This window comes from Microcebus murinus, chromosome X, assembly GCF_040939455.1.
Source record: "Microcebus murinus isolate Inina chromosome X, M.murinus_Inina_mat1.0, whole genome shotgun sequence".
NCBI lineage: Eukaryota > Metazoa > Chordata > Mammalia > Primates > Cheirogaleidae > Microcebus > Microcebus murinus.
The window spans coordinates 106,900,809-106,914,256 of NC_134136.1; the positions used below are offsets into that span (position 1 = coordinate 106,900,809).

The following is a 13,448-nucleotide window of genomic DNA, read 5'->3' on the forward strand; positions in this document are numbered from 1 at the left end:
AAAGGCAAATGTTCTCTATAAGAGGTTATTTAAACCTTCTTTAAAACCTTGAGACCTGGAAGGTTCTTAGGGGGAACAAAGGCTTTATCCAAAGTGCCAGCACTAAGTGATATATGGTAACTACACTCTCCTGTGTGGTTTACTTTGAATTTATTTTCTATTTGGTAATTGACCTTATTCACTACTGCATATAAATTATCATCATTTAGTTTAATTCACAACTTACATCTAGCACCTCAGAGATTTCCTCAGCTCCAGCAGGAACATTTTCAGTGGTTTTAAGTTTCATTTCTACTTCATTTAGCCACTTGTTTGCCTTCTCCAAGTATGACAGTAATTCATGCCAACATGCCCAAACTTCCTAAGAAAGAAATATATATCACAGATTAAATGTTATGGTATAAAAGTGAATGAGAGACTTTGGCATTACATTTTTATAACTTCTGAAAATATAGCATTTTATTTTCTATCTTTCACCTTTCCTTTGCAGTAGATAATTTAAAATGCAACTAGTCATTTTTTTCATTTAATACCTGTATAATTACAAATCATTAAAGAAACATTTTATTACATGAATAATGAATAAATTCAAGATCCAGTGATTTACTTTTTAAAACAAAAATATTCACCAACATTGCAGTCTGAAAAATAGAAAAATAAAAACATATGTAAAAATGAATATATAATTTTCTTATACATCAACCATTTTTCTGTGACCTCTAAAATTTATCATACATAATGTTACAGTTAAAAGCAATTAAAATATGAATTTAAGTATAGCTCTCTTTTCACTAAACATTAGATCATATAATTTTTCAATATAACTAAGAAGACATTTTTAATGAAAATCTATGGCTTCATTTAAGTGGCTATATCTTTGTTCCCTTATCAGTACACATTTATTGGATAGTTAGGCTATTTTTAATTTTGTTTGCTAGTACAACTTTATGCCAAAAATCACCAAGAATATGGATTTTACCCAAATTTCTTATTACTTCATTGAGGTATATTATCAGAATATGATTAGTAACTATTTCAAAAATTTGATTTTTTAAAATGGCCTTTGATATGTATTGTGAAATAGATTCATATATATAAGTATTCATACATAAAAGACCAAATATTAAGATTGCTACTAGAAAATATAGAAGAAAATATTTCTGATCTTTGGGTGGAGAAAAATATCTTAAGATATTTGGTTAAAAAGTGACCAAAGAAAAGAGATGAATAAATTTGACTACATTAAAATTAAAACCTTTTATTCCTTGAAAGATACTGTAAAAGAATTGAGAAAAGAGCCCTCAAACTTGAAGACAACAGTTAAAATATTTGTAACAGATTAATAAGAATACAGAAAAAAATCCAAAAGTCAATTAAAAGATGAACAAATAATAGTAAATGAGAGGAAGACCTGAAACAGAATTGCAAACAGAAATATGGATATATAATAAACATAAGGATATGTTCAACCTCATTAGCAAACAAGGAAATGTAAGTCAGGATTGCAGTAAGATATCAAGTTCGCTGACACAAATAAGAAGTTTGACAATTCGATGTTTGGGAGAAAATATGCCTCAACAAAAAATTCATTGATTGCTGGTTGGTGTGTGCACTGAGTGACCATTTTGGAAAACAGTTTGTCATTCTCAGTAAGGTGAACATTAATATATCCAACAAAATGACAACTCCACTTTTTGGTATATATGCTCAGAGAAAGTGTTTTGCATGAATAACCAATACAATTACAAGAATGATCATTTTAGCACTTTCTGTAATAATAATTTTTAAAAAAGTTAACAACCTTAACGTCCACCAGAATGAGAATGGACAAATACACAGGTCACCTTCAAACAGAGAATAGAGAAGTAATGATGAAAAAGTACATCAAATAATATGGATAAATTTCAGACACAAAAATATTAGGTGAAAAGAGGAAGCTCTAGAAAACTAGATATTATAGGTTACCATATTTTATAATGCTCAAAATAGGCAAAACTGAACAATACATTGTTTTTTTATTCATATGTATGTGATAAAATATTTTTAAACCAAAGAAATAATAAAGGTAAGTTTCTACATTGTGTTTATGTCTGTTGGGGAAAAGGCAGAAAGATGCAAGAGAGGATAAGAATATTAAAATGATTATTTTCTATTACCTTGGAGACTGTTAGTAGTAGGTAAACCTATAAATACAAGATATACAGTGGTGCAATCATCACTACCTGAAACTGCCCCACAGTACCACCAAGAGTAAAGTCTAGAGAAAAGCTTTATTTTAGGATAAGCTAAATATTTATCAGACTTCCCATATTTCTCATTTTTTATAGCCCTTACAAATGATGGAGGATATTCTGTCTCTATCTGATGAAAAGTATCAGTCAAACCTGCCTTATAAGCCTACCACACTTCTATACCTGCTTGGTATCTTATGTACAGTTTATCACAAAAAGTAAAATTAAGTATTTTACTTTAAAAGGTGAAAGAAAACTTAAATCTGGGTCATTTCCAGCTCCTGCTGGACTACAAGCTGTCTTCATTCTGGGCATAGATCCCAGTGGGAAAATATAAATATCTCCTTAAATACCTGAGGGTACCTTAGAGCTTTGAAGATAAGGGGATGCAACTGGTAATGTGTCTTATTAACTTTGGTGTAGATTGAGGTAATGAACTACCTTGCTGATTTAACCGTCAGGATGGATGGCCTCTTCTGTCCTCAATGCGTCTGAAGGAGACAGCTGGAGAGGCTGAATGTACCAGCTTTACAGGTCACCTTTGCAACATAAAATATAGTCTCGAAGCCTGAATTAGAGTTAAAAGCCACTTAGAATAACTGTTAAGCTTAATAGTTTAGAACTTAAAATTACTTTGAAGTCACAGAATTCAAAGTGGCTTTGAAGGAGAGTACAAATGAAAAAGTAAACTTCTATACAAGCCTGTACATGGATCCGATGAGGTAAGCCCCCCACATACTCTGTTTCAGTAACATTACATTGCTGGATAAACTACAAAGGAAACATTTTTAATTCATAACTGATCTACAAAACATGTCTAAAAAACCTCATGTGTCAGAAAAAAAGAGCTTAACAAAATACTGACATATTAGAACAGAGTATGTAACATAAAATCTAGGGTAATTAACACTAACTTGAGATGGGAGATGAGGCACTGGTTTCATTCATGCCAGGAAGATGGAAAAGAATAATGTGTCAGAAAAAAGAGCTTAACAAAATACTGACATATTAGAACAGAGTATGGAGGAGTTCAGGATCAAGATGGCAGACGAGAAACACCGCCAGAAAGAGTGTTTCTGCAGAAAAGACAGATTCTAGCAGAAATTAGGAAAAAGAAGCAAGAAGGCGAGCATACAGCAGACGAGGGCTGGAAGGAGGGGTACCTGAGACCCCGGGAGACTCCACGGGAGGATGTTTCGGAGCAGAACTGGAAGCTGAGACCTCCGGAGCAGCCCGGAGACCAGTGGGAAGGGTAGGTGGATAAATCACCTTTCCCCTCCCCTGCATTTGGGACTGCTGGTGGGCTCCCCAGTGGGTGGAGACACCTGTGGACACCAGCCCAGAGACGGCCACTGCCAGCTAGCGGTGAGCCTGTAGCAGACACGGCACCAGACTCCCAAATCCCTGTGCACCTCCGTGGTATGCACAGACCCGAAACCGCGGGGCAGGCGCCATATTATCTTCTTCTCCCCTCCGCTGACTGCAGCTGCCCAGAGAGACAATACAGCCACCAGCAGGAGGCACCTCCAGGGAACCGGACCTTCCCTTTTGGGACTCTACAGCTGACTAAGGGGAACTCAGACTGTGAGCTCCCTACCCGCCAGCCCTCCCAGGTGCTGCTGGCACGGTGTTCCCAGGAGAACGGTGCCGACTCAGAGGCTGAGAGACACATACACAGGTTGGGCTCCCTGTGGGTGAATTGGGACCAGAACTCCTCTCCCTGGTGGGGATACAGTTTGAATTCTGGGACTCAGAGGTCGGACCTGCAGACCAGATCCCCTGCACCCAGGGCTAGCATTGCCCAGGGCACAGAAGGGATATTTGTGAACAGCCTGCAGAGGTGTGTGTGCCTCCAGGGGCATATCAGCGTCCTAGAGGGCAACCCTCCCACCAAAGGGAGGCCGTGCGCCCAGCCCAGGCAGTGTTTCTGCGCAGGGAACCTCCCCGCAGACATCACAATCCAGGGAGGCCTGGTGACGTGTGGTCTGGCCTGCTGTCAGAGGCCCAGGAGTAGCTGCGGACTTGGGGAGGGTGGAAAGAAGTGAGGCCCACTCCAGACTGCGGGTCTCAGACAGACCCACCCCCACACGCAGACTTTCTGGCTGAGCAGGACCATTCCAGCCCTGCCCTGACAGCTTTTCCTGGAAGCAGAGAACAGAACTTTGACCCCTGCTAACGGCATTGGTGGTGCCTGAGGGCAGGCTTACCCAACCCAGCTCTGCCCAGAGCAAGAGCTGATAACAGGGCACAAAAACAACAGCATAGCCTGTTCCCCCAAGCAAGCGCCACCTACTGACAGGACGGCATCCTGCACAGCCTTATCACGGCACCCACTGACTCATTATACAGGGAGTGGTCGAATCTCACCCACAGACACCACCTACCGCCTCAGAAACTAAACAAGGCGTGTGAATATCCAAACAAAAACCTAAAGGAAAGAAACAACAACTGATCAACATGGGAAGAAATCAGCGAACGAACTCAGGAAATATGAAGAACCAAACGGAAAACACACCCCAAAGAGGAGCACCAGACACCTAGAAACGGACACCAACCCAAATCAGGCAACCAAAATGACAGAAGAGGAATTCCATATGTGAATCATAAGAACACTCACCCAGCTGCAACAACAACTCAATAACCAACACAAAGAAACCACAAAAAGCCTCCAGGATCAGGAAAAAGAAATGGACGCAATGAAGAAAAGTTTGAACCGAACTCCTGGAAATGAAGAATCAATTCAGGGAACTACAAAATACAGTGGAAAGTCTCAAGAACAGGGTAGATCAAACAGAAGAAATAATCTCAGAGCTTGAAGATAACACCCTCCAACTAAATAAAACCATCATAGAGATAGAGCAGAGAAACAAGAGAAAAGAGCAAAGCCTATAAGAGATGTGGGATTATGTGAAGAAACCTAATGTGAGGGTCATAGAGTTACCAGAAGGGGAAGAAGACAACATTCAAGGGTTGGACAAGCTATTTGAAGATATAATAGAGGAAAATTTCCCAGGCCTTGCTCAAAATCTTGATATACAAGTTCAAGAAGCTCAGAGGACCCCTGGGAGATTCAATGCAAACAGGAAGACGTCACGACATGCAGTCATCAGACTGACCAAAATATCAACTAAAGAGGCCCTTCTAAGAGGTGTAAGATGAAAGAAGCAAGTGACATACAAGGGAAAGCCAATTCGAATAACAACAGACTTCTCTAATGAGACTTTATAAGCAAGGAGAGACTGGGGCCCCATTCTCACTCTTCTGAAACAAAACAATGCCCAGCCTAGAATCTTCTTCCCTGCAAAACTAAGCTTCATATATGAAGGAGAAATAAAAACATTCTCAGACAAGCAAAGTCTCAGAGAATTCAAGACAAGACCAGCCCTACATGAAGTACTCAAAACAGTGCTATGCACAGAACAACATAATAAAAACTCAGGAATATAAAAACAACCAAAACCCAAAGATTAAAGGCCAGATAATACAATGGCTCAAGAGAGAAATCAAAGCAACAACATCCAACCCAACAGAATGAACAGTAATCTACCTTACCTATCATTTCTCTCAAAAAATGTGAATGGCTTAAACTCTCCACTCAAGAGACATAGGCTGGCTGAATGGATAAAAAAATACAGGCCAAGTATATGCTGTCTTCAGGAAACACATCTAACCTGCAAGGATGCATATAGACTAAAAGTAAAAGGGTAGAGATCAGTATTCCAGGCAAGTGGAAGCCAAAAGAAGGCTGGTGTGGCAGTTCTAATTTCAGACGATTTAGTTTTCAAACCAACAAAAGTAGTGAAAGACAAAGAGGGTCATTATATAATGATGAAGGGCACACTTTAACAAGAAGAGATAACAATTTTAAATATATATGCACCCAACTTAGATGCACCCAATTTCATAAAGCAAACCTTACTGGATCTAAGCAAATGGATTAATAGCAACTCCATAATCACCGGAGATTTCAACACCCTACTGACGGCACAAGACAGATTCTCCAAACAGAAAATTAATAAAGAAATAATGGACTTAAACAAAACCCTGGAACAACTGGGTCTGACTGACATCTACAGGACATTCTACCCAAAAATCCATTGAATACGTTCCTCTCATCAGCTCACGGGACATTCTCTAAGATTGACCATATCCTAGAGATTTACACAAAGTAAATCTCAAGAAATTTAAATAAATAGAAATCATACCATGTACCTTCTCAGATCTCAGTGGAATAAAAGTAGAAAGCAACCCTAACAGAAACTCACATTTCTACACAAAAACGTGGATATTAAACAACCTCCTACTAAATGATTACTTCATAAATGAAAAAAATCAAGATGGAAATAAAAAATTCTATACTCCTACACTGCTGGTAGGACTGCAAATTAGTTCAACCTCTGTGGAAAGCAATATGGAGATACCTTAAAGCGATACAAGTGAATCTACCATTTGATCCAGCAATCCCATTGCTGGGCATCTACCCAAATGATCCAATGACACTCTACAAAAAAGACACCTCCACTCAAATGTTTATAGCAGCACTATTCATAATTGCAAGGCTGTGGAAATAGCCCAAGTGCCCATCAATCCAAGAATGGATTAATAAAATGTGGTATATGTATACCATGGAGTACTATTCAGCTCTAAGAAACAATGGTGATATAGCACATCTTATATTTTCCTGGTTAGAGCTGGAACCCATACTATTAAGTGAAGTTTCCCAAGAATGGAAAAACAAGCACCACATATACTCACCAGCAAATTGGTATTAACTGAACAGCACCTAAGTGGTCACATAGGTACTGCAGTAATAGGGTATTGGGCAGGGGGGAAGGGGGCGGGTATATACATATATAATGAGTGAGATGTGCACCATCTGTGAGATGGTCATGCTGGAGACTCAGACTTGTGGGGGGAGGGGGGGAAATGGGCATTTATTGAAACCTTAAAATCTGTACCCCTATAATATGCCGAAATAAAAAAAAATTAAAAAAAAAAAGAACAGAGTATGTAACATAAAAGCTAGTAATTAACACTAACTAAAGTTAGTAATTAACACTAACTTGAGATGGGAGATGAGGCACTGGTTTCATTCATGCCAGGAAGATGGAAAAGAATAATGTAGCATGCTACCCATCCTATAAACAGGAACTGGAAAATCCTCACCCACTTGAGTATAGAGAATTAGCAAGGAAACTGAGAACTTTTTTAGATTCTTGGTTGGCAAATAAGAATCAAGAAATTGAAACTTAAACTTATATCACACATGATGGCAGAGCCTAACATCACTAGGACCCTGGTAGAGACAAATACAAAGACTCACAAGGACCCTTCAATAGTCCAGAGCAGAAGGAATTTCCAGTGAAGACTATTTCTACGATAGATGAACACACGTGTACAAAATTAAAAACCACATGAGGAAATTCACCGCTATTAGAGGGAGTCATTAGTTGTAACAACTGATAGAATTTACAACTTATGACACAGAAATAAAAGAACAATTTTAGAGAATTTTATAATAAATACGCTTAGCCTAGTGGTATATGTTGATAGTAGGATACATTGTCTTGAGATTGGCAACTAGAGTTCAAACTTCATAGGCCTAAGTTGCCTGCATTTTTATTTTGAGAGAACATCTATTACTCATTTTTACAAGCCCTGGTCTATATAGAGAGGGTTGATGGTGAGGACATTTGAGGAAAGTGAAGAAAAGAGAGTTTGGACAGTTAAGCAATTTTTCTCTCTCACCTTTTTATTTGGATGGGTAGGGGAAACTCAACTGGACCTTTTTTTCTTTACAGGATCTAGAAGAGAATCACTTATTTAGTGGGTGGACATATTCAGGAAGGGGGGTTGGTATGCATTTCCTGTTGAGCTGCTGGTATGGCCAAAAAGGAGTCAAGGACAACTCTTTCAAGTCTCTCGTTACTGAGAGGTATGGAAGATAGGTTCTTCTAATATCCATAGGTTTTGAATTGAGATGTGGTAGATAAATAACAACCTAGGGGATCAGTGAAGCATTGGTCAAAAAGATGTAATCTTCAAGGGAATATGGCATAAGGCTGTCAGCAAGAGTCAGCCTGAAATTTATATTACATATTATAAGGTATCATGAATGCCTAGGAGATCAGTTTTGGGTTCAAAGCCCAAATGAATAAGGCCAATTGAGATCACCAACAAAGCACAGCAACTGTACAGAGAACAAATCAGGCCAGTGATGATAAAATCTAGAAAGGGAACAACAGAATAATCATCACAGATGTATGTACATGTTAACAAAAAGAAACAGCAATTGTAGCCAACTATGAAAAGGACATTTACACTAAGAGAGTATTTTCCCCTCTTTATCTTCCTTTATACCACCACTAGAAGATCAGCATTCAGAAATTGGGTGAGAGGAGGAGTAAGCCCATTTCTTTTCACTCCCAACTCTGTATACATTGTTGATGACACAAGATTAATTTAAACAGGTAGAATACTTGAATAAAGTATGACATTAACATTTAAATTAGACTAAATTTTAATAACTAAGTATGAATAAAATGTGATAAGATCAGACTTAAATATTGCTTGAGAAGCCAACTACCAGACAAAGTAGAGTTTGACATGGTTGGTGGTAGTCATAGGAAAAATGAAACTGCTTCATGGTTATTATTTATTGAGAATTCTCAGTGAAATGGGTTGCATTTGTTTACATTGTTTAAAGAAATAAGCATAATTAATTATACAAAATCAGAACAGCATAAAAAATAAATTTGCAAAAGAACTAAATAAAACACAGAAAATGGAAAACATGCTCTTTGAAAAAATATAAACACACATATACACTCATATATATATATGTGTATATATATATATATATATGAGTATATTTATCTATTGAAGGATAAATTATGCCATAGGAAGTTGAAGAAAGAATTTGTGAATTGGAAGACATATTTTAGAAAATTATCCAGAATTAAGCAGTTAGAGATAAGAAAACAGAAAATATTAAAGGAAAATCAAGAATCAGAATATAGGATGGGAATATTCTCTATAGATCAAAGTTACTCTAGGAAAGAATGGAGAGACTGTGACTAAGACAATCTTCGCAAACATAATGAAGAACTACTAAAAAAAGAAATAATTTATCTGTTCTTATTAACATATCAGGTGACAAAGTATAAATGAAAGGAAATTTACACATACAAAAAATAGAACGAAGACTGTGAAGTATCAAAGACAAAGAGAAAATTAAAAGGTACTAGAGAAAATTATAAAGGAACAATAATTTGACCACAGATTTCTTAACAGCAAGAAATGTCAGAAGGAAATAATATTTTCAGTGTTGTTATAAAAATCATTGTCCCTATACAATTAGATGCTGAAGTAGGCCATTTTTTAGTATTGAGGGTCAAATGAAGGTATTTTCAATCATGCAAAACCTGAGCACATTTGCTACTCATACTCAAAGAACAAGAAATAAATTGAACACAGAAGCAAAGGGAAATATAAACAACAAAACTGGTCTCAGAAATTGGTAAAATAGCATTGGCACATCTATATAGATATAATACAAACAATTATAACAGCAGTGATAGTATTGACTATTTGGGAAAAGTAAGAAGTAAAGTGCAAATTAAATAGTAGGCAACAGTAATATCGATGATGGAAGAGGTAAGTTTGGAATTAAACCACACAAGTATTTTTGCCATATTATTGTTAGAGAGGTGCATAGAAATATTATTGTTAAATTTTGTTGATAATGTATGCATGATAATAATTAAGGGGATCATTAATATAAAATAAATATATATTCCAAACCAGTGGAGAATGAATAAAATGAAAGTAAATAATTTGATAACTTCAGCACAAATGGGAAATGTTAGAAGTGAGTGGGAAATGGAACGATCATCAAATAAATGGTCTTGAATATTTTGTTATTAATATGAAAAGAAAATATCTTTTTGGAAAATGTACCCTGAAATAGATTTCTCATGAATCAAAGAATATCACTTAAATAAACATGAATATGAGTAAACAAAGAATAAGATTTATATAAAGGTATTAAGAACTCGAATAGTTAGCTCTTTTATTTCAATATTGTCAGAAAGCAATTTCCTACAGACAAGAAGTCCCTGTCCCATGTAACATAATAGTGAATTAGTTGTGATTTTCTTGAGACTTACATAGTGCCATCCAATCACTTTTCTTCCTGTTCCTTGTTTTATTTTCTACAGCACTCACATAGCACTGCTATAAGAGATGTGTCTTTATATCCTCAGAAATTTTAATAGGAACTGGCACAAAGAAGGCATCTGCCAAGTGTTTGAGGAGTCAATTGGTCAATTGATTTTTTCAAAGTAAGGACAGGTAAATAAAGAAGATATTAGAATTGATAAAGGAGAAACTGTAAGATCAATTAATTTTATTTTTATTTTTTCTTTCTTTTCTTTTTTTTTTTTTTTTTTTAGAGACAGGGTCTTACTCTCTTGCTTACGCTGGAGTGCAGTGCACAATCATAGCTCATTGTAATCTCAAACTCTTGGGGTCAAGAGATCTCTCTGGCTCAGCCTCCTGAGTGGCAAGGGTTACAGACTCGTGACACTCTGTCTGGCTATTTTTTTTTTTTTGAGATGGGGTCTTGCTATGTTGCCCAGGGCAGTCTTGAACTCCTGTTCTCAAGTGATCCTCCTACCTTGGCCTCCCAAAGCACTGGAATTACAGGTGAGAATAATCATGCCCAGTCCCAGATCACATTTTATAATTAGAAAATAATACTGTATTGGGAATATCTGGGATACCTTGGGTAAAAATACTTTAAAATATTTTTAAAGGTCTATTTTACTGGTCTTAAATGTATCTGCCTTTAAATATTAAACACTCAATATATGAAGCTAACTATATAATGCCATTCAAAATTAATTGGGGACTTGAATTTTATTAACTATATTCACAAAGATAACTCAGTATGTGCAGAGGAAGGGGTCTTAATCTAAAGTCTAACTCATGTGCAGTATCTGACAGAGTCAGCATTTAGTAGAAGATAAAGGTTTATGCTCCTTGGCACAGTATTTTCACAAGGAAGATCATAGTTTATTTTTGGTACAATTAAATGGTAATCATGTGAAGCACCTGGATATTTTATCTATATCACATAAGCATAATCTAGAGAGTAAAGCATGTGGGAAAGATAAAGCAGAATTTGTGACAATGAATAAATATAATGTAAAATGTCAAAAAAAACAGAGTTAGTTAGGCAACATGTCTTATAAAGAACTCTATAGGGCACAGCAATTATAAATCACAATTATAATAAGAATATAATTCACAGAATATTTTCCCACAGAGACATTTAAATAAGTTTATACACATTCAAATAGAGATCAACATTTATAAATCTGGAGAAAATATATTTATACGAGTTTTGTGACTTAATAATAATCATGACAGTAATAATAAGAATTAGAATAACTTCTCATGATTATTGAACACTAGGCCAAGTACTTTAAATAGAATAACTCATTTAATTTTCTCATCAACTCTATGAAGTAGGTATTATTTTCATGTCCGTTTTATAGACTGGAAACACATTTATACAAGTTAAGCAACTGGCTCAAAAGTCATACAACTTAAACATCCTTGAGTGAAGAACACAAGCCTAAGTAGTTTCACACAAGAATCTGTGTTCTTAACCACTGTGCTACATATATGACCACATGTTAACATATAATTGATAAAATCAAGAAAAGAAACTGACTTCCAAAGTCTTGCATTTGCCATTCAGCCTAGTGCAGAGCCACTGGTAGTTGGTGGTTAGAGTGTCAAGTTCCTTTTTTAAGGCCTCTTGTGCTACAGGTGGAGCTTGAGCTATGACACTATTTACAGACTCAGTAAGCAGTTTCACTTTTGCTTCTTTTTGTTGGGCTTCTTCTTTAGCTCTCTGAAAAATAAAGAATAGTTTCTTAATAACATGGCAATGACTTTACTTCCAAAATGCATTCCTATGTATCATGTAATTTCTTCCTCACAACATCCCTGTTAGGATAAGACTAATAAAAATAAATCTAATACTTACTCCAATATCTTCTATAAATGTAGGTCTAGTTACAACTGGAAAGTTGAAAATTTTATAATTAAAATATAATAGATCTTTAATAAGAATAGATTGAAAAGTAGTCTGTATGCAAGTTTGGATTTGTAGCTAAATTCATATATATCTACATTAATACAGTTGTTTGAAAAAGGCAAGAAACAAATATTTCAATACTAACTACGTTAAAAAATATTTAGCAGTCAAGAATTGAAATCACTTATAAATTACTAAGATGGATGAATAATGCTAAAACCAGCATAAATATCATTATTTACATCAAAAGATACTGAACATAGAAATGTCCTCTTAATGCTATATTTGGGACCATATTGTGATGAAAAAAACTTTTGTTCAGTAATTGAAAACACATGAGAGAAAGAAAAACAGAAAAGCAGCCCCTAACATCAGAAGCTGGCCTGGCACTCACAGTTATGCTTTGGTCTTCTGTGGAAGATAAACTGTTTCACAGACTTTCAACATTGGACAAGGCAACTTTGTTATCATGGTGGAACAAGACTACAACAAGATCACTCAGTAGTTATGTCTGAATACAGACAAAACATTAACATTGCCCAAACCACAAAATACCAAACACTCCTCTATCCTGGTTAATATGAATAAATGTTTCTTTATCTATCACAACTTCACCCTCGCTCTGGTTTTCCCTCCTTCTGGAGAAGATAAGGGACCCAATCATACAGTTATCCCCACTTGCAAATGACAAGAAATTCAAAGTGAAGCCATTACATTAAACACTCCCTCAAGTCCCCTAACACAAGCCCAAACCCTATAATTTTTTTTTATATTTACACACCCCAGATTCCGCTATTTTGTGTATTTTTCCTTATTGCAAAAAGTAATAAACCCAAGTTTTTTCAACCACAGGAAAGCTACTAGTCATCTTTGGCTGGAAGAAATTTATACTCCTTAACTTTTTGATATGTATTTTATAAACACACACACACACACACACACACACACACACACACACACACACACAGAGTATCTTTAGTTTCAGTTCCTCCAGGGGCCAACTACGAACTTTAAAGCATAAGTAGTTTATGTGCATGTGCAATATGAAAAAATGCTGGCAGCAAAATAGGGAATTGAGACAGGAAACAAAAGAGAGATCATAAGGATAT

At 36.0% G+C, this 13,448-nt stretch overlaps 1 protein-coding gene across 9 annotated transcripts in view; it reads right to left on the reverse strand.

Annotated features, from left to right (window-relative positions):
- The window catches only part of DMD (dystrophin), a 2,109,452-nt gene that overhangs the window by 1,270,286 nt on the left and 825,718 nt on the right, over positions 1 to 13,448 (reverse strand). For all 9 annotated transcript variants that reach the window (XM_012756891.3, XM_012756894.3, XM_012756895.3 and 6 more), the window contains 2 exons: positions 11,971 to 12,153; positions 227 to 361 (listed from right to left, as the gene is read on the reverse strand). In XM_012756891.3, coding sequence (XP_012612345.1) covers positions 227 to 361; positions 11,971 to 12,153 — 318 coding nt within the window. The remainder of the gene's footprint in view (positions 1 to 226; positions 362 to 11,970; positions 12,154 to 13,448) is intronic.